Below are 18,967 nucleotides of genomic sequence, written 5' to 3'. Positions count from 1 at the left end.
TTTTGCTTTTCCCTGTGAGCCATATTCTAGATAATAAGAACTTTTCACCCACAAATGGCTTAAAATTTTGTTTCTGTTGCTTGTAAACAGCAAAATATCCTATTAAAACTTGTCCTTTAGGTAAAATTAGTCTTAATTAAAAACTCAGAGTACATCTGGTACATTGCTCATTTTGCTTTCGGCACAACACATGTGTAGATTTACCAATAAATCACGTAACTGGAAAATTTTAAATATCACTTTGTGGGTGGTATCTTTGCTTTTTATAGCCTGCTATGAATATAGTTTAAAGTTCTTTCCCTTAAATGACACCAGTTCTTCTAAAATTGGCTGTTGACTGCCCTACTACCCAGGACTGAGAGAGAAGGAATCTAGAAACAGAAACATTACAAAATACTGAACTGAAAAGACAAATTAGGCCAAAGACCAGTTTACTTAACCATGTCATCTTCCTCCTTTTCTTCTCAATTCTGTATTTAGATTCAAAGTAAACTTTCTGCTTCTGCAATATTTGGAACACAAGGACGTAAATAGTTGTGGCTTTCTGTTTGAAGGATAAATGCACCCCTATTTCCATACTGTGTTCGACAGAAATATTTCAGGTCTAGTTGTAACACTATTAGAACTCAAAAATGCTAAATGCCACCATCATGACCCCCAAGATTGGGAAATGAAGGAAAAGGCACCTCCTTTCGTTGTTGTTGCTCTTTTAAGCCCTATGGTTAATGGGAGATGATGACGAGACTACTACCCGGTTATTATTTACCACCAGGGTGGAATTTTTAGTGTTCAACTGAGAGTTCACCATGTCTGGCCTTGACTAGAAGAGCTGTGGGTGAAGCCTAGTAGTCAGGAATCTATACTAAAGAGAGAAAAGGTGGCTGGCAAGCTATGTCCAAGGACAGTGGACATGAAAGAGGAGGGCGGCTTCTAGAGCACTGCTCCTCTAGACCATAGCCTGTCTTCCACTCCAGGTTTTGGTCAGAGCAAAAACAATACTAAGAAAATTTTTTCCAATAATCTGAGAGGTTGAGAGTATAACATTACATGCAATAATTTAAAAAAAAAGACTTATAAAGAAGGACTTTAACTACTAATATTTTTACTAGTAAGTCAATTTAGTTCTGGCCTATTTAGGTTTCTGAGACTACCAAGGGCCAATTGGCAAAACAGTGAGAGTTACATTGGGACGTGGCACCGACAGTTTCTACAGCCGCCCTAAGAGAAGCAGGCACCGCAGGAGTCGTGGTGTCCCTGACATGGGGCTGAGCCCTTGGCACAAAAAATGACAGGCACAGCAGCAGCAGCGGCCTCTGCCCTGTGGGGCACCACCCTTAGGGCACCTTTGGTGGTCATGACCAATGGTGTATGTGGGCAACAGAGCAGAAGGGGAGGAAATGGTGGCCATGGTATCAAGGAACGAGAGGATTGCATTTATGAGCACACAGGATGAGCCCTCGAAGACAGGGGGTATTTGAGGACATCGTAATGATTAAGAATGTGACTGAAATTTAATAGGTAACATTTAATAAAATTTAATGGAATGGATTAAAGATAATTTAATAAATTTGATATTTGTGTTTGTGTGGGATAAAGACGATATTTATTTGGAAGGCATCGGTAAGGCGTAAAGTCCAGCATCTCTTTGAACAATCAGGCACCCGTTCTCACTGGCCAGTGCACACACCACGCCAGCCGTTACCATGTTGAATGTCACTCTGCGTATGCTAACAAGCTCTCCCTCATCCTGCATCACTTTTGAATGTCTCCCTGGACATTGATGTGGGTGAAAAGCTTGATGGTAATTATTTGAACCTAGAGATTGGCTCCATTTTGTTTATTTATTTTTTCTTTCTATTTATTTATTTTTAAAGATTTTATTTATGAGAGAGAGAGAGAGAGAGAATGAGCAGAGGAAGAGGATCAGAGGGAGAAGGATAAGCAGACTCCCTCCTGAGCAGGGAGCCCCATGTGGGGCTGGATCCCAGGATCCTGGGATCATGACCTGGGCCCAAGGCAGACACTTAACCCACCGAGCCACCCAGGGGCCTCCTCTCCATTTTGTATATAAATTCTAAGCATTTTACCCAGTTTTAAAATACACTGAATTTTGCAAGTCCATGGTGAGGCAAGAGAAGATCATGCTTTATTTGTGAGTTTCTTGAGTTGTTCACCATTTTGGAAAGGCGCATCACCAACAGCGACGTGACCCATGGAATCTTAGTTTCCTTACGATACAACTGCACCAGTCTTGAGTTTGTATCTGTCACATTCGTGGTGATTCAAAACATGAGTGGGAGGATTTGACAATTTCACTACACTTTATGGTGTCATTATGCCTAAAATTTACATATTACACTATAAATTGTGATAAAGTCTTTCCTTTTATTTGTCCTTTATATTAAAGTTTGGCCATTACACTGGCTTGTTGAAATTGTGTGTACAGGTCAGTTAGAGATATTTACCTCCCAGACCAACCAGAGGTCAACAAATATCTTTGCTATTAAAAAAGAACAGGGGCCTGGTAGAATAAAAAGATGAACCAAAAGTGACTGGCAGCAGGATTTCGAGATGAAGGGGCCTGAAGATAGTGAGTATACGTGGTGGTAAAGAAATATATTTGTGACTGTTTTAAGATCCTACTTTTATCTCCACGTTAGTGAATTCTGGAAAACATGCATCTTACCAAACTAGATAAAAGTAGCAGTTAGTAATCATCAACTAATATTTATGAAAATACTGATTAAAGCAATAATCATAATACTAAACACTTGTGGGTTGCTCATTCTGTGTGAGGCATTGTTCTAGGTACTTTAAATGTATTAACTCATCCTATCCTCTTACGAGTCCCAGGAGACAGGGCCATTATCGTCCCTACATTGCAGAGAGAACACTGAAGCACAGAAAGGTAAGAAACTTGCTCAAGGACACCGGACTGTTAGGTGGCCAAGATCGGATTCACACATATGCAGTCTGGCTCAGTCTGCACCCAGCTACCATCCAACAGCAGATGTGCAATCAGGTCAAAGCAATTACTTGTTCTGAAAACAACATGCAAGAACCATTAATTCCACAGAAATCATATATTTCCCACAAAACATAATTTGGTGCTACTTACACTTATTAATCCATATCCCCCAGATTGGTGTTTATTAACTAGTTTGACTGCACAATCAGGGAATTTAAAAAAACCTTCCCATGAAGATCAGAAAAACAGCTTCAAAAATCCAGGACAACTAATTCTTGGCCCTTCAAAGTGGCCCAAGGTGCTTATTCTAATTCCAAAGGCCTAGTCCTGAGCCCAGTGGCTGCACCCACACCTGAATCACCATTAACCCCAACCATATGGCTGCAGTATGAGGTTTGTCATGGTAGATTTTCTACTCTGCCTAGAAAGGTTGTAGATGGTTTGGGGAGCTGAGCCCAGAGTGGGCACATCAGGAAAGAGGTAACAGTGGAGACATCGAGAGGACCCTCCAGAGGGAGTGACAGTAAGTGCTGAGGACCCAAGCTTCTCACTACCCAGGACTGGCAATTTCTATCTGCTACTGAATTCTCTATTAAAAAACTAAAACAAAACAAAACAAACAGTTTTTGCCTGTGCAAATTCACATCACATCTGCTTATGTGTAAATATTATGATAAATAAGAAATTGAAAAGGTTATTTTAGTTGATGAAAGAATAATCATCATCATAATAAAATGAGAAAACAGGTTCAATTTCTCATTAGGCCCAGATATTAGCTTTCTTAAATAGCTCCTTTCTTATTTTCTTGTAAGACAAGCCTAAAAATACAGTAGAGTGGCTCAAGTGTATGATAAGGGGTATAATATAGTATGTTAGATATAGATCTGCTGCTTTCTCGTTATGTTTCCCAGAGGTTCTTGGTACTTCCATTCCTGTATCTAAAGAAGTCGTGATAGTATTTGTCCCAGAGATGGTTATAGAGACTTTAAGGAACATGTGAGGTGCTTGACAGTGTCTGACATATAGTAAAAACTTAATGTTACCTCCTGTTCTTATTTTAGGGTAATTTATCTATAAAATAATTCTGTGTCATAAATCAAGAAGCCCCACTATAATTATCTACCAAAAAAAAAACCCGACACTTAACACTTCTTTTCTGATGACTGTCTGTATTCAACCTCTCACTCTAGGTAACACTTGCCTACTTCTTTCCATCTCAGAATGTCTCCAAAAAGAACAATATATGTTATTGTGACAGTTCTAGGTCAATGTAGAAAACGGAAAGCCTCATTTAATTTTCCTTTCCAAGTCAATTCATGGACATCCTGAATAATATAGAAATAATGCCTTACGTGTTACTTTTATAGATTTACAATACGTATTCTTTTATAACGCATTTTCATGGCAAGTCTATGAGAACAGAATGGTCAGTATAATTGTTTCTGTTTTACAGGCCTAGAAACGAGGCACAAATGGACTAAGTACTTCTCCCAGAGTCACACATAACTGTAGTTAGCAGTTGGGTGGGACTAGAATTCAGGTCTTTTCATACCTGGGCCATAGGATTCCTGACTTATGCCTTCACTGGGTGGAAGGTTAGAATTCTTACCAGTATCTGCTTTCTTACAGACGCTCGGAAATGTGTGAGGCAAAATGGACCTTCAAAAGGCCCTCTCAGTGGATGTCGATGAATTGCCTACTTTTGTCCTTTTCGGAATAAGCTTACCCTTTGATCTGCTACACATTTTCTCATAAAATGATTATCAACATTGGGATTTTACTGCTGCTATGACTGTTTGATGTCATTAATTAAAATGACTTAGAAGAAAAGGAAAATTGCATTATTTTACCAATAGATGGTGCTAAGAGAAGTTTAAAGAAAATGGTCTTAAAAGTCACTGATGTAATGAATCAGGATTTGAAAGAGCTGTACTATATAATAGAGTCTATGCTTCTTTCCCAGACAGAAGCACACCCAACTCATCATCAAAGCATCTTCCCAAACTACCCCATTCATTCACTTAATTATAGTTCTGCCAAGACATGTATCCTTTCTAATCACAACCTCAACTTCAAATGAAGGCTTCTAAGATTCTATTTAGGAAAATAAATGTATTTGCTGCAACTCTCATTTTGGGTCTTTATCAATATATTTTTCAACAGGATTGTCAGATTGCAAGACATTGGATGCCTGTTAAAATGTCTTGGTCCTAATAAGTTGTATTATTAATTATTATGGTTACAATAGGAAATTCAAGAGACTAGTCATAACAAGAATCCTCTTCCCATGAATAATGTGTTATACAACATACCCTTTATGAGGTTGTGTGCGTTACAGTTCATGCATCACTTTACTGGGCTTTTATTTCCTAATGTTGATTATATCTTGCAAATCGAAAGGAAAGCGCATGGTCCTAGACTTTCATGAAAATGAATGAACAAAGCTATGAGCATGGTAAACTTACTAACAATATTTTTCTTTCATTACAGTTGCCATTTTGTTGTTCAGTAATTCTACCACCAAAAGGAGACTGGGAGAGAGAGATTATTTTGAAGTCCCACACATTACATCTTCCAACACCAAACATACACACACATTCTCCCTTGATAGACTTAATTAATTAAGTATATGTTAATTATTAATGTATATGCTAATGTATATTTATTTATATTCATCTATCTAGACAGGCAGATAAATGAATAGATTTAAAAATGCATAGACAAAGGAATCAAAATTACAATACGGTTCTCCTTTGCTTATTGAGTTTACTCACAGATCAAGTATGTAACTGTCAGGATGAATTTTCACCACTTCAGCAGCTAAATCCTTGAACCTGATTTCGTTCTGCAATCTTCTTAACCCAGCTCCTATAATCCCCAAACAGTACAGCCCTGATGGCTTAAAAATAAGAAGTTTGGCTACACCTGGTAAGAACTTTTTGGTCTATTTTGAAGCAAGTTATGTTTTTCAAGCATCTTATCAAGACTTTAGATTCACTGCTACTACTTCTGTTACAAGTAGAGTGGCTCACGAAGAGTTGAGGTGGGGAAAGCATCACAATCACTGGTTGGGTGATGTATTTGTTGAGGAAAATGCCAACAAACATAGTATAGTTTGTTTTAGCAGACTACATACCAAGTCATGGGATGTGTGTGCACATGGCAAGATAAAGAGCTACTGATTGATAAATGCAGGCTGGGATGACAGAGAATCAAATCAATCAAGTACAAATATAGTTTACTCAGTTTTCGTTACATTATGCAAAGAAACCCAGTTTTATTGCTCGAAGTTCTTCACAGCCTAACAGGCTGTTTTGGTTTTATTTAGATGCAATGCTACCCGTCTATTTTATCATCAAAATAAGTAAGTAGGGGCCTGCCAAAGAGATTTAGACAACAAAAGTGAATAACACTCTTTCCACTCTTCTTTTATGATCCATTGAAAATCAAAATTCATAATCAGAATCATACATATCGTAGGTGTGCTATGCAATGTTGCCTCTGTGTGTAACAGTATTTGGCACACCACAACACCCATTTATGGGTGACATAAATGGATACACTTCCATGGTGGCATGAAGTACAGAGGTTGAAAACCAGTAGAGACTTACCAAATTTGCCCTACTGAAGAGCAGAGGGATCAATCAGCTCCCTCAGCTAGTTGGTCTTTAGCACAACTTCAGAGATGTCAACGAACTGCTAAGTGTTTACTGAAAAAGGGACATGCTGTCCCTTTCAAACTCGCCTAATGCCAAATGTGTAAAGTGTAAAGCCACAAGTGACACAAGAACAAGAGATAATTTCGGGTCAGTGATCTTGGTCCAGCTTCTCAAAGAGAAGACAACAAAGTGGGTCTCCTAAAGCTCACACTCATCGACATACTCCGGTGCTAATGGCCACCGCTGCCCTTCCCTCCCATCTTGCTAGTGGCCAGGCGTGAAGCACTACACATTGACAAGCTTGTTTCTTACTTTTTAAGAAATGCCAAGTGGAAGGAGGAATTCCATAGTTTCCAACCAACAAACTATATACTACACAGCAGATAATCTTTCCCGCTTTCAAGGAAATGGAGCTGCTATCATTTTCCAAAATTCTCCATTTGATTTTGGCTGCGACTAGTTAATGTAGAGATTTATATCTCACAGGCAGGGCTGTGAATTTTACAGTCAGGTCAGACTGTGCAGGTGATTGTGCATTTGTAGGATTCAGCAGTTTCCATGAGGTTTTGACCGGTCGGCAAGGTGTCTCAAATTCTTACCAATAGAATTATTCATTTGGGTTGAATTATGTCCTCTGGGGGGGAAGTACATCTGAGAGAGGAAAGCATAGAAGCACTAATTAATTGATAAAATTATGTGGCTTTGGAGAGCAGAGGCAAGGTCTGAGAACATGTGAGAACTGGGCTTCAAGGCAGGAAATAAGAACTAAGCAGAAAGACCAAGCCACATATGGGCCAGCAGAAGGGCACCTGGGTATCCAATGGACAGTGTTGGGCTCTGGATGCTGAAGAGAGAAAGATAAATATTCTCTAACTTCAAAATGATTTGCAGTGGGGGCAGGGGTGTGGGTTTATTCTGCCTAAAGAACTCAATGGGCTTTATCATGACCAATCAAGTTGTTTTGTCTGTCCAATATCGCTTCCTTCCCTTGGAGATCTGTTCTCCTCTCTCCACATGGTGGAGAGATGGGCTGGTGAAACCAGCCAATCACAGTTCCCTGCCTCCTCCGGCCAGCTCTGGCTGTTATGAGTTGAATTGTGTCCCCTCAAAATTCATATGTTGAAGTCCTAACCCCCGGTACCTCAGAATGGGACCATATTTGGAAAAGAAGGTCTTTAGAAGGATGATTAAGTTCAAATGAGGTCATTAGGGTAAAGGCAGGAAGAGGAGAGGACAGTTAAGTGTGTTGAAGGGACAGAGAAAGGAGGACCTAGGCTTGGTTGAAGGGATTAAGGGAGACCGGGCAGGAATATAGACTGCCTCAGCCCTTGGGGGCCTCGACTACCATACTGAGGAGCTGGGCAGGGGGGTGGGAAGAAGGCCGCTCCAGACTCAGGGTGTCTATGTGCATATACCACTTGTTAGATGTGTCATCCTGAGAAATGTACCTAATTTCCCTACCCTTGAGTAGAAGGGGAATAATAGTATCTCCTTATGGACACATTGTGAGTACTGAATGAATTAACATATGTATGTTTCTACGTGAGAATATATTTTTAAGACCAAACATTGTTAATATACATTTTATAAATGGATATTATATATGCACAGGCAAAACATTTAATAATATAAAGTAGATTATGTATAGCATGTACAGGGGTCACTCTTATTTTTAACTCAACAATATAAACACTTTTTTTGTGCCAATAAATGTGAATTTCCATCATTTTTAATGTTTTCCACTGATAAATATCCTGTAATCTGTTCATACTTCAAGTGATTATGACTCTAGTATGTAAAAACTACACATTAATAGGGAAGGTATGAAAAATTATGTAATTTCACTACATTTACATTTTTCTCTCTTGGTTTATCTGTATTTTCTAATTTTTTCATAATGAATGTATGTAGGCATAATGAAAGGGAAAGGTAAAAGGAATCTTAAAAATGCATGTTTGATCATTCCAAAATTTTTATTTCTGCTTTCATTAACTTCCCTCTCACTGGCTGGCCAAAAAAACCTGCATAAGATATAGGAAGGAAAGAGAAGAAACATTTCTAACTTTCATACTTGGACAAAGAGAATTGTGACAGCATTTTCCACCCCCGCTGACTGTTCTTAACTATCTCTGTTCTAAAGTTCCTTATCTGAAGTCATGACTCCAGACTGAACTCTCACTGGGGTCAGGTAGGTGTCCAGCAAGTTGCATCTAGCCCCGCCCCCACCAGGGGATGATAAAACAAGAAAGGAAAGGATGAAGAGAGTAGGATCCCGCCCATGATTGATCAAAGCAGTTCCATTTCTCTGCTAAATAGGGTTTCTGAGATTTTTGTAAGATGTAGAGTTTAAAAAAGAAAAGTAATCCCCCTAACATTCACTGCAATGTAGATACATGCTCTTTCTTTCTGATTTAGGTTTTCTGGCCATATCTCAGACACCCTCGCTTGCACAGGATCCACCAAGATAAAGTGCTGAAGCACAATAGTCAGCCAGAAGTATTGGATTTCCTCTGCTCTGAATGTAGAACCCATAAGATGAAGAAAACTGCCCAGAGAGCTAAGCTCTAAGACGTACTAAAACATTACTGAGTGGGAAAGAGAGTTCTCACTACTGTCTTCCTACTCCATCCTTCTAGTAGTCAGCTCTTAGCTTACTAAAGAATTTTTTTTCACTTTAAACTTTTTAATATTTCATACAGCAATTATGGTGCATTCAGGAACCCAACCCCCAAACCCCACTAGGAGGGCCCCTCACTACTGCCCCCCAACCCCATTTGAGGGCCCTAGGTTTAGAGTGGAGGACAGGGAGGTAACCACCCATCTGGGACTGACCCCAGAGACTGTCTCTGCCCTGCCTCACCTTCCCCAGGGGTTAGGGGATTAAGGTCTGGGCACAGACCCCCATCCCCCCCTCTGCCCCTGCTTGTGTACACTATGGCTCCTTGAAGAGTTGGTCAGTTCCTGGCAGGGTCCCTACTCAACGGCACTGAGTGGGACAGGGGCAGGAGGGTTGGGCTAGGGAGACCCTGAGAAGGAAGGAGGCCCCAGTTATGGGACTGCAGGAGGGAAAGAGTAGGGGGCCCCCCATCTCATCCACTAAAGAATGGTGAACAAATATTTAAAGACCTTTGAGTTGAAATGGTAGGACAATCAGAGCTTACCTAAGGGAAGTATATGTCCATGCCTGGCCTGCATGAATGGTCAATCAACTGTGCAAGAAAGTGTTAAGCTTGTCCTTTTAGAAAACAATGAGGTGATGAGTCTTTTGGCTACAATGGTCATTACCTAGAAGCTGAAACTACCTTATGTAAATTATTGCTATCTTTCTGCCTTGTGTTATCTGTGATAGTATAACTGTTCTCTAGTTCTTTCGTAAGAGCAAATATTTCATTACTTAAAATGGGCAGTTTTATCTTGGAGGAATGTGACAGTATTTTCAAATTTGCCTGCCCTTCTCCTTTCCCCCAGGTATCAACTCAATATTGAGCTCCTAATGGGTAAAGAGATAAATCCATCCAAGCTTTGCCAAGACCCCCTGATGCTGGGCAGGGCTCTCCTTTTACAACCCTGATCCCCTCCATTATCATCCTCTCTGGTCTTTTGTTCAAAAATACTAGAGCGGCTGTTGTAAACCAGGAACTACGTCCAAGGCATGGACCTTGAAAAGTGAAAAATAAGGTCCTATTCTCAGGAGGACTCAGTCCTTGTGGGAAAGCAAACACATCCAAATACAGCCAAGAGACCACGTGACTTGGCTATAATGGCAGTTGTCACATGGTAAAATAGGAACACAGAGGAAAGAAAGCGTAAATCTCAAAAAACTGACTTCACTTGGAACTACTTTTCAGTAACAAAATACACAAAAACGTTCCTAGTAATTATTTCTGGGTGGTGAAGTCGGGATATTTATTTTCTTCATTTTAAAGACAATATACTCAACTTGGAAGGAATGTCCTTGTCTCACCACTTGACTTTTCTGGGACCTACTGGCAGAATGACAGATTAAGCTCCATTCCTGGTCTCTAACTTGCTTAGCCCAACTGATGGCTGGCTAAAACTGCAGCAGACATTCCTTCACAAACCCCATCCAAACCATCAGCACATCCGCCTGGCTCTTCTTTTGAAATACATCCTGACCAAGGAGGGAGAGGGTCTTCTTTACCTACAGAGAACTGAACAGAACATTAAGAATGACAATTTACTTCCATCAGCCTTAGAAGGCATGGAAATTCCTCCCATATCTATAATGCAAGTGTTAGGACTAGTTCTTAAAGTTTTTTGTTTGTGTTTTCGTAAGTATTCTAGAGAGAAATTAGGACAGGCTGCTTCAGGGGCCACTAGCCAGCTGCGGTGGTGGTGGTGGTGGTGGTTGAGCTGACGACTGCAAAACAGTATAATTTTTCCCCATTTTAGCAAGTGAGGAAGACATCTTCAGAACAAAAAGTCCCCAGAAAATTCAGATGATTTTCTCCAGTGTTTGTTGTGTAGAAGTAGCGATGTCAGGGTGTAGGATTTTTCTGTAATTGGTGGCTTAAGGCTGGTGTGGAATAAAAATACAAATGTTGCAAGTGCTTGTAGGGAAAGATTTCAAGAGGCAGACTAAGCGGTCCAGGTTTGCTAAGAAAGGAACTCTGACCAAAAATGGCTGATGGAGAAAGTAGAAGAACGAAGAGTACTAGAAGTGTCATTTGAGGTTCCAGCTCTGGCATTGAAGAAGTGAAAATGCCAGAAAGACTGATTATGCAGTCATGGATTAGTAAGCTTCCACAGATGGGGTAGTGCTGTGTGGTGCAAGCAACCAAGCAGGGCTACCAAAGCTGGATGCCAAAGTTGATGAGAATTGAAGGTCAAGGATTCGATGACATCAAAGAGCCATAAGGTTAGGAGGATGAAAGGTCATCCATATGGACATCAAAACTGATAGGATGGATGGCAAATTTCAAGTGGAGAGGAAGAAGTTAACCTGGGTGACCATTTCCTTATGGACTATGCTGAATGGTCAGGATGTCCCTGGATGATAGTAAGAAGGAGTAGAGAAGAGATCAAGACGATCCGCCTCAACTCCAGAGATTAAAGTTATAGCAGAAAAACCCATCATTGTTCTCAAGGGTTAGCAAAGTTATTGTTTTGTGGGGGGAAATGGAAGTTGGAGTTACCAAGGGTCTAGGAAAATGCAAACATGTGCTGAGGGGAAGGAGCACGGAGAAGTATAGGGATAAGGAGGTAGGAAGGGAAGGACCACTGGGTGGGATCTGAATCTCAGTGATAACTGAACTGTACAGGGATGAGAAACATGAGGGAATGTTCCCTACGTTTGTAGCACTGCAACATTGCTGAGGTGCATCTGGGTGGTGCCATGTGGTACTGCCTTGTACTTTCCCACGTCTTCGCCTCCTCTTCTCTTCATGGAGACCAAATGGCTTATGTTACAGAGTCTATAAAGTTGACGACAGGCCAAATCTGAAAATGTGTAAGTTATCTGACCTGTCAAGCTTCTGAATTTGCTATGAGTTTATTTGAGTCACATCCCAGGTCCCTGACAACATGTGGGTGTGTGACTTCTGTTCTGGGTAAAATCTAGATCTATCTAGATCCTAGTCTTTGGATCAAGTCAGAGCATCAGAGAGTTAGTTACCTGGGCCTCACGGTTTAGTCCCTAGACAGGCAGCTGTGAGGAGGGCTAATGGACTTTCATAAATAAAAAAGGATGGAGAAAGATAACTCTGGCTGGAGTCTCAGTAGTGGAGAGGGTTTTTTTAGGGCAAGAAAGGAAGGAGGAAGGGCACGAGAGAATGTTGGCTTGAACCAGACTGGTTCACAGTGGGGATAGAGAAACTAGATGGATCCAAGTAGCTTTGGAAGTGGACGGCTCGGTGATGAACTGAATGGGAATCTGAATGCACTTCCAGAAATTCTACCAATTAGAAATTCACTGGGTTCGCAAGCTTCTTTTATAAAAATGCAAATACATCTAAGAGGCTTATGACTGGGGTGAGGGTGTAATTTAGCCTGAATTAGTTCCATCAGCTTACTTTCTGCTATCACCTAGCAGAAAGTCGGTCATACTGAAAAGAGGTTGAGTTTTACTTGGGGAAAGAATGTTTTGCATGAAGGATATAATCGTGTGTGGGACAAGAGGTGGAAGTCTCTGGGAAAAACAGAAACATGGAGGAACACACAGGAGACACAGAGAGGCGATAGCAGCATTTGAGAGGACAAAGAACAAGCAAGCTGGCCTTCTCTGAACACTTGCCTGATTGCCTCGTACAGGCCGGTCCCCAGTCTTTAACAGTGGGAATGGTCCCATTTCTTGAAGACTTATTTTAAGGAGAACATCCCTCCAGGTTATAGCAGAGGGGAGGAAAAAAATGAAAGCAACAAAAATCCTCAGATGGTATTAAGCGTTGAGAATTTCCATGTTGCTTTGTTTGAATCCAAGCTAGGCTACCCAATTCCCTGCCAATATTTCGCTAACATCATCTGACAAATAGGAAGTTTTAGACCTGGGATTTTAAAAACAATCACCAGTGTCACATGAGATAATTAACTATTATTGATCAATGCTTAAAAATAATTTCAATTATGTTATTTTAAAGATACTTTTTATTCTTGGTAGTAAACATCTATAATATTTTAAAGTCCAGTCTTCTTCAGATACAACAAAAGATTAATTTTTTTTATCGTTTTTCTTTTTCTTCGCGTACCCACATGTTATTATAAAAATGAGGACGTAGATCCTGAAACATTCAAAATGCTACCTTTGCATCAAGTTCTGCATACATTTCCAGCTTCACATGAAACCTAATGCTTGGAGCTAAGATAACACTACTGGGAAGAATGAGTAATGCCCCAAAATTTGGCACACTTCTAACCAAGGCTTGTTGGTTGATGCTACTGCATATAAAAGAACAAAAACAACTCACAACCCAAGTAAAACCACTCTCTGATATTTTGTTTTGTATCTATATTTCAAATATGAGAAAGAAATCCTTTTTATCTAAAAAACAAACTTACTAAAAAGCAACAACAACAAAATAAACACTAGCCAGAATTTTGGACCATCTAAAGTTATGAAACTTTTTTTTTTTTCCAAAAAGCAAAGCATTAAATGGCAAGGTAAAAATAAACCTCTGTGCTAGCCAGTAAAAATTCCATGGATTTATGCCTTTCCATGTGAGTCACAAGTCTAATGGCAGGTACATCCAGTCTGGCTATGGAATGGAACAGACTGTGTTCGTCTTACATGCTGTCTTCAAACACTCCTCCACCTCTGGCCCAATCACTGTCCTGCTGCAGACGCAGGATCCCAGCCCCTTTTAGCAGTATGATGCGCCCTCCTCTCTCAGCATTCCTGTCTCTACCTTAAGATAAAGCCTGGGACAGCATGTCTGCATGAAAAAAAAAAAAAAAGGCACAGTGGAATCATGTCCTCTCAACATCATTAGTCCTTGCCAAACGTTGTATTTTTATAGACAAGAAAACTGAAGCACAAGTAGGCTTTAAATCTTGCTCAGAGTGGTACTGATTAAGCGTCAGAGCTGGAATTTGTCAGGTATTCTTCTCTGAAACTGTTGGGAGACACTTCTCCGTGCATCTTTCACATTTCTATACATTTTGCAAACAGAGGCACTGACAGTCTTTGTTCTGAACTATCTTTTCAAAGATATTTATATGGCAAATAGCCTTGAAAAATAGAGCTGGTGTCTCATTCTGGAGCAAAGAGAAGGTTTCGTCCCGTATAACAAAAATAATGTCTCTCTCTAGAGCAAAGGGCGGGCATGCTCACTGCCCATTATAAAACATCCCAACTCCCTAAGCTCAGAGCTCCTCTACTGAAACACAAACCACAAGTATACAAGTGTCACCTAGCCCGCTCCACACCACCCTGTGGGAACCGGGAATCCGTGAACCAGCGCAAATGCTGGTGGTCAGCCTGCTGCGGTTGCTGTAAATAATGAAGTCGTTTGTCTCTGACCCAGGAGTCTCATGTCTTCCGCCACTGCCCAGGAAAGCAGTGGCAGGCTGACTTGTGAGCTTGGAAATAGGGTGAAATCTCAGACCCTTCATAGTTTTTGCCAGAAATATAAAAAAATCATAGTGATGATCACATAAAGAGAAAAGGATTAAATACTGTGAGGTCCATTGCTTGATTTTTCGCATCTAGAAGGATCCATTTACCATTGTTTGAGCATTATGTGTTAGGTATGATCTATAAAGTGCTTTATTCTTCAATTCCACACACACACACACATAGATGGGATCTACTATGTTTTTAAAATTAAATTCATGAAATGAGTTTCATCATCCTCACTTTATGGTTTAAAAAAAGCAAACAGAAAAACCAACAACCTCTGAATCACAGATCTAATAGGGGGCAGAGATAAAAAAAATCTCTGGTTTCAATAATTTTTGTTTTGTCTACCTCCAAATGAAACACAGCCTAAAATGGCAGAGGCCATGCTGACTTTAAATAAAATGGCTAAATTATAAGGTAGTTTGCTTAGTTTTACTATCTTACCTCTTTAGCATATATTTAGGCACCGACATGCTGGTACCTAATCTGTATTCAATATTGAATAGTTGCTATTCACAAATAGAATATATTTAAACTTGTGAATACTGAGTTTATACCACATAGTATATATTCATAGCAACAGTCTACAACAAAAGCTATTGTTTACAAAGTTTAAATCGGAAAATAATGCCGTGGTGTTACATGCTGTCCTTTAAACCTACACATCTAAGAAAATTATCTTCAGCTAAAGAGGAATAACATGATAGAAGAAATAATTTTATTTAAGAGGCTGTATATTCCACAAAATTATCCTGTTAGTCACAGAGCTAAATAGAAAATTAAAACACTAGACAGAGTGGTGAAAGCACGACCTATGTCTAGAGCCTATAGATGTTCTTGGGGAAAAAATATTTAAAGCAAAAGAAGACACTTAAAAACTTCCTGATTGTATGTGAGAAGAATATAAAATAGGAACTTATGTGAGCGTTCTCTGAGGAGCATTTTTAAAGTGATAATCCAGGGGAACCTGGGCGGCACGGTTGGTTAGGCGGCCAGCTCTTGGTTTGGGCTCAGGTAGGGATCTCAGGGCGGCTAGGTCAAGCCCCAGGTCAGATCAGGCTCCACGCTCAGCCTGGAGTCTGTTTGGATTTCTCTCTCTCTCTCTTCCTGCTCCCTCTCTCTCTTAAAAAAATCTTTTAAAAAAAGTGATAATCCATTTCTGGATATAAATGAGCTTTTATTCCTATGAGTCTACATGTCTGCTAACTCTAATGCTAAAGAAACGAAATGTTTTGAATCCATCATTTTGAAATGTAAGTAACAACAAAAAATATGCAGGTTCCATCCAAAATGTAAACAAATCTTTTTTTCAAATTGCCTAAAGTATTCTTAGATACCTATTAATAATATATTAATGGAAATGATTATTTTACTCGGATCTCACAAAAACACACTTTTTACAAAGTTAAAAAACAAACAAACAAAAAAAACCTACCCAGCTGAAGTTTACAGACACAAAAACAAAACAAAAATTAGGGATTATGGAGTCAAGTTACACCTGCCATATAAAAACATTAACTGTAAAACCAAGGTTACACAGCTATTTTTTTTTAAGATTTATTTTTTTATTTACTTATGATAGACATAGAGAGAGAGAGAGAGGCAGAGACATAGGCAGAGGGAGAAGCAGGCTCCATGCCAGGAGCCCGACCTGGGACTCGATCTGGGGACTCCAGATCACGCCCTGAACCAAAGGCAGGCGCTAAACGGCTGAGCCACCCAGGGATCCCCTACACAGCTATTTTTTATCTTAGATGAATACCTTAGGTTGAAAGTTGAGTTGTTGATTCATTTTTATTTTATTTTAATCCTTGATAAACGGCAGTAGTCTTCACAGTGGGACATGCCAAGGTGGTGTATGTTTTGTGTGGAAGCTGAAAACCCATGGAAAACCTCATGGGGTATCTTGATCCCACTAGGGCACAAATTAAATTTTTAAAAACAGAATTGAAGCTCTCCAGATCTAAATTGTAATTATATAGTGAAATACTTTCTAGGGGCATAAGCTGTTTAACATTAAATGGATTTTAACCAAGAAATTTGAGGAATCTTTCACTCATGGCTTTTAGAGTAAGCTATAATTTGATCTATGAAGACTCGCAGACCATCTGATTTTTTCTTCACCTTGGGAATCGATGAGAAAATGAGATGTTAATTTTTGTCCCAAATTTCTAATGTCAAGACATGGAAGTTACTCATTCAGTATCCTATCTGAAACATACAAAATTTTTTGAGGGAATTTTTTAAGCAGAAGCAAATTTGTTAATATCAGAATTACCTAGTCATGAAAAAAATTTTTTCTAAACCTTGCTTTAAGTAATTAAGGAGTATTTTAGTAAGTATAATAACTGCTTATAAAATAAAACAGCAACTATTTTAAAGACAAATGCAAAGGAAAAAGGGAATATTCACCTAGAAAGTTAGGATGCAAAAGTAAAAGAAAGAATACCAATATTATGCTTGTATTTCTTTTATCAGGGTCTCCCCATGGGCAAAACCTTGTGGATTCTGAAAGATTTGTAATTGTGGAATGATAGACGGAGGAGCTAAATATGCAGGTCTGAAATCTCATTATTCCATATCTGGTGAAGCGGCCTACATATCTTACATGTTTATGCATAAGGAAGCAAACTAAAGATTACCTGGAAATCTCCTAATTATTTGACATAATCCTTCTTTTCTGCAAAGCTGATGCTGTATTTCTGGTAATATGTTTACCTGAAAGGAATGAGAAAGATTCTAGTGAGTTAGGCATTCATAAATGCTAAAGCACAGGAAATGCAAAAACCCACAGAGTTATAGTTATGAACTATTGTCTACCCCGTCCACACCCTACCGTCAAATCTCTGCAAGTCAACATTCCAATCCAGAATAATAAAGTGGTTTCTTTGATAATATAAAACAAAAACTTGCCCTTTCAAGTCCAGAATAATAAAGTGGTTTCTTTGATTATATAAAACAAAAACTTGCCCTTAGAAATCTTTAAAATATTTGGGAACACTTCTGAAAACCTTGATATATTTCAAAGCCATGATACGTGCTAAAACTAAAAGGAAATACTAATGTCCTTATGACAAATAGAGTGACACAAATAACTTGACAGTGGCCAAGTTTGCTTTTTTCAGAAAATGGCACTAAACACACCTCAGAGTCAACCAAACTCTGAAGATCCAAAAGCCCTCAGTGATTTGAATCACAGACATTTAGTGGAAATCTAGTGCTAATCCTGTTTCAAACTTTTATAGACTTCACTTCACATTGAAGGGCATGACTGCTTCCAGATATAAAATCCAGTCACCGCAAAACTGTATTCTCACAAAAATTTGTTCATAGAAAGCTTCATAGAAGTTACCATAAATTCAAATATATGTTTTACTTTATAAAGAAAAGAGACACAAACAAGCTCAATTCTTTCCTTCTCTTCTGAATTTACAGACTGATTATCGAGCTGTTTTCAACTAAATTCCGAGAAGAACGCCCCAAATGGCAAAGCCTTGTTACAACCAACAGAAAGAGATCGCAGTAAATTAGTTTGAAAATCAGATTCACTTTTAAGAAATTGGTGATTGCTTTTAAATTAACTCACTCTAAGCTTATCAAGTATTGTAGTTTCTTCACTGTGTCCTACTGACGAGTCCTATTAGAAAAGAACCTAGCTGTACTTGAAGAGAGAACCGGAAACACGGGTTACACTTCCACGGAGGACATTTAACAGAATCATAACCCTGAGCACGTCACTTTGCTTCTCCTTGTAGAGCTTTTGGTCTCTGAGTTTCCCTGCTTCTGTAAGGTTTTTATCGATTCAGTAATTCAATCATCAGTGGTAGTTTTTTTTTTCAAAACGATCCACTTAAAATGCTTTGAAACAATGTGTTGATTAAACATTCTTCAACCCTTGTTCACTCCACTCATTTAGTTGGCAAACAGTCAACTTTCAGCCCATGTTGTGAATGAATGAAGCGGGGGCTTGAGCAGGACCAGCTCCTGTGAGTCTGTGTGAGCCACACGTTAAACGCTCAAGGTTGAAGATCTCCAAAGATACCAGAGTCCGAGGCACATTCCTCTGGCCCTGGGAGTGCAAAGGCTGTAAGTATGGTACACGTTAGACTTTTAAGGGGTCTACATTTCTCAAATGCAAACATGAGAAAGTTCAGAGACTAAAAGTAGAAAACAAAGAATTCTCAGAAGGTCCTTAAGTTTACAATTCAGACTTCCTAAGAATGGCTGGAGGGAAGAGAGGATATGGCAAAAGTATAGAGAAACTAC

At 39.3% G+C, this 18,967-nt stretch overlaps 1 protein-coding gene across 1 annotated transcript in view; it reads right to left on the bottom strand.

Annotated features, from left to right (window-relative positions):
- The window catches only part of CPED1 (cadherin like and PC-esterase domain containing 1), a 263,155-nt gene that overhangs the window by 183,536 nt on the left and 60,652 nt on the right, over window positions 1–18,967 (bottom strand). Inside the window, exon 4 of the mRNA XM_055314580.1 lies at window positions 17,344–17,419. Within this exon, the coding sequence (XP_055170555.1) occupies window positions 17,344–17,419 (76 nt within the window). The remainder of the gene's footprint in view (window positions 1–17,343; window positions 17,420–18,967) is intronic.

The sequence above is a fragment of the Nyctereutes procyonoides genome, unplaced genomic scaffold, assembly GCF_905146905.1.
Source record: "Nyctereutes procyonoides isolate TBG_1078 unplaced genomic scaffold, NYPRO_anot_genome, whole genome shotgun sequence".
Lineage (NCBI taxonomy): Eukaryota > Metazoa > Chordata > Mammalia > Carnivora > Canidae > Nyctereutes > Nyctereutes procyonoides.
Note: the sequence above shows the minus strand (reverse complement) of the source record. Positions and strands in the feature narration are given on the sequence as shown.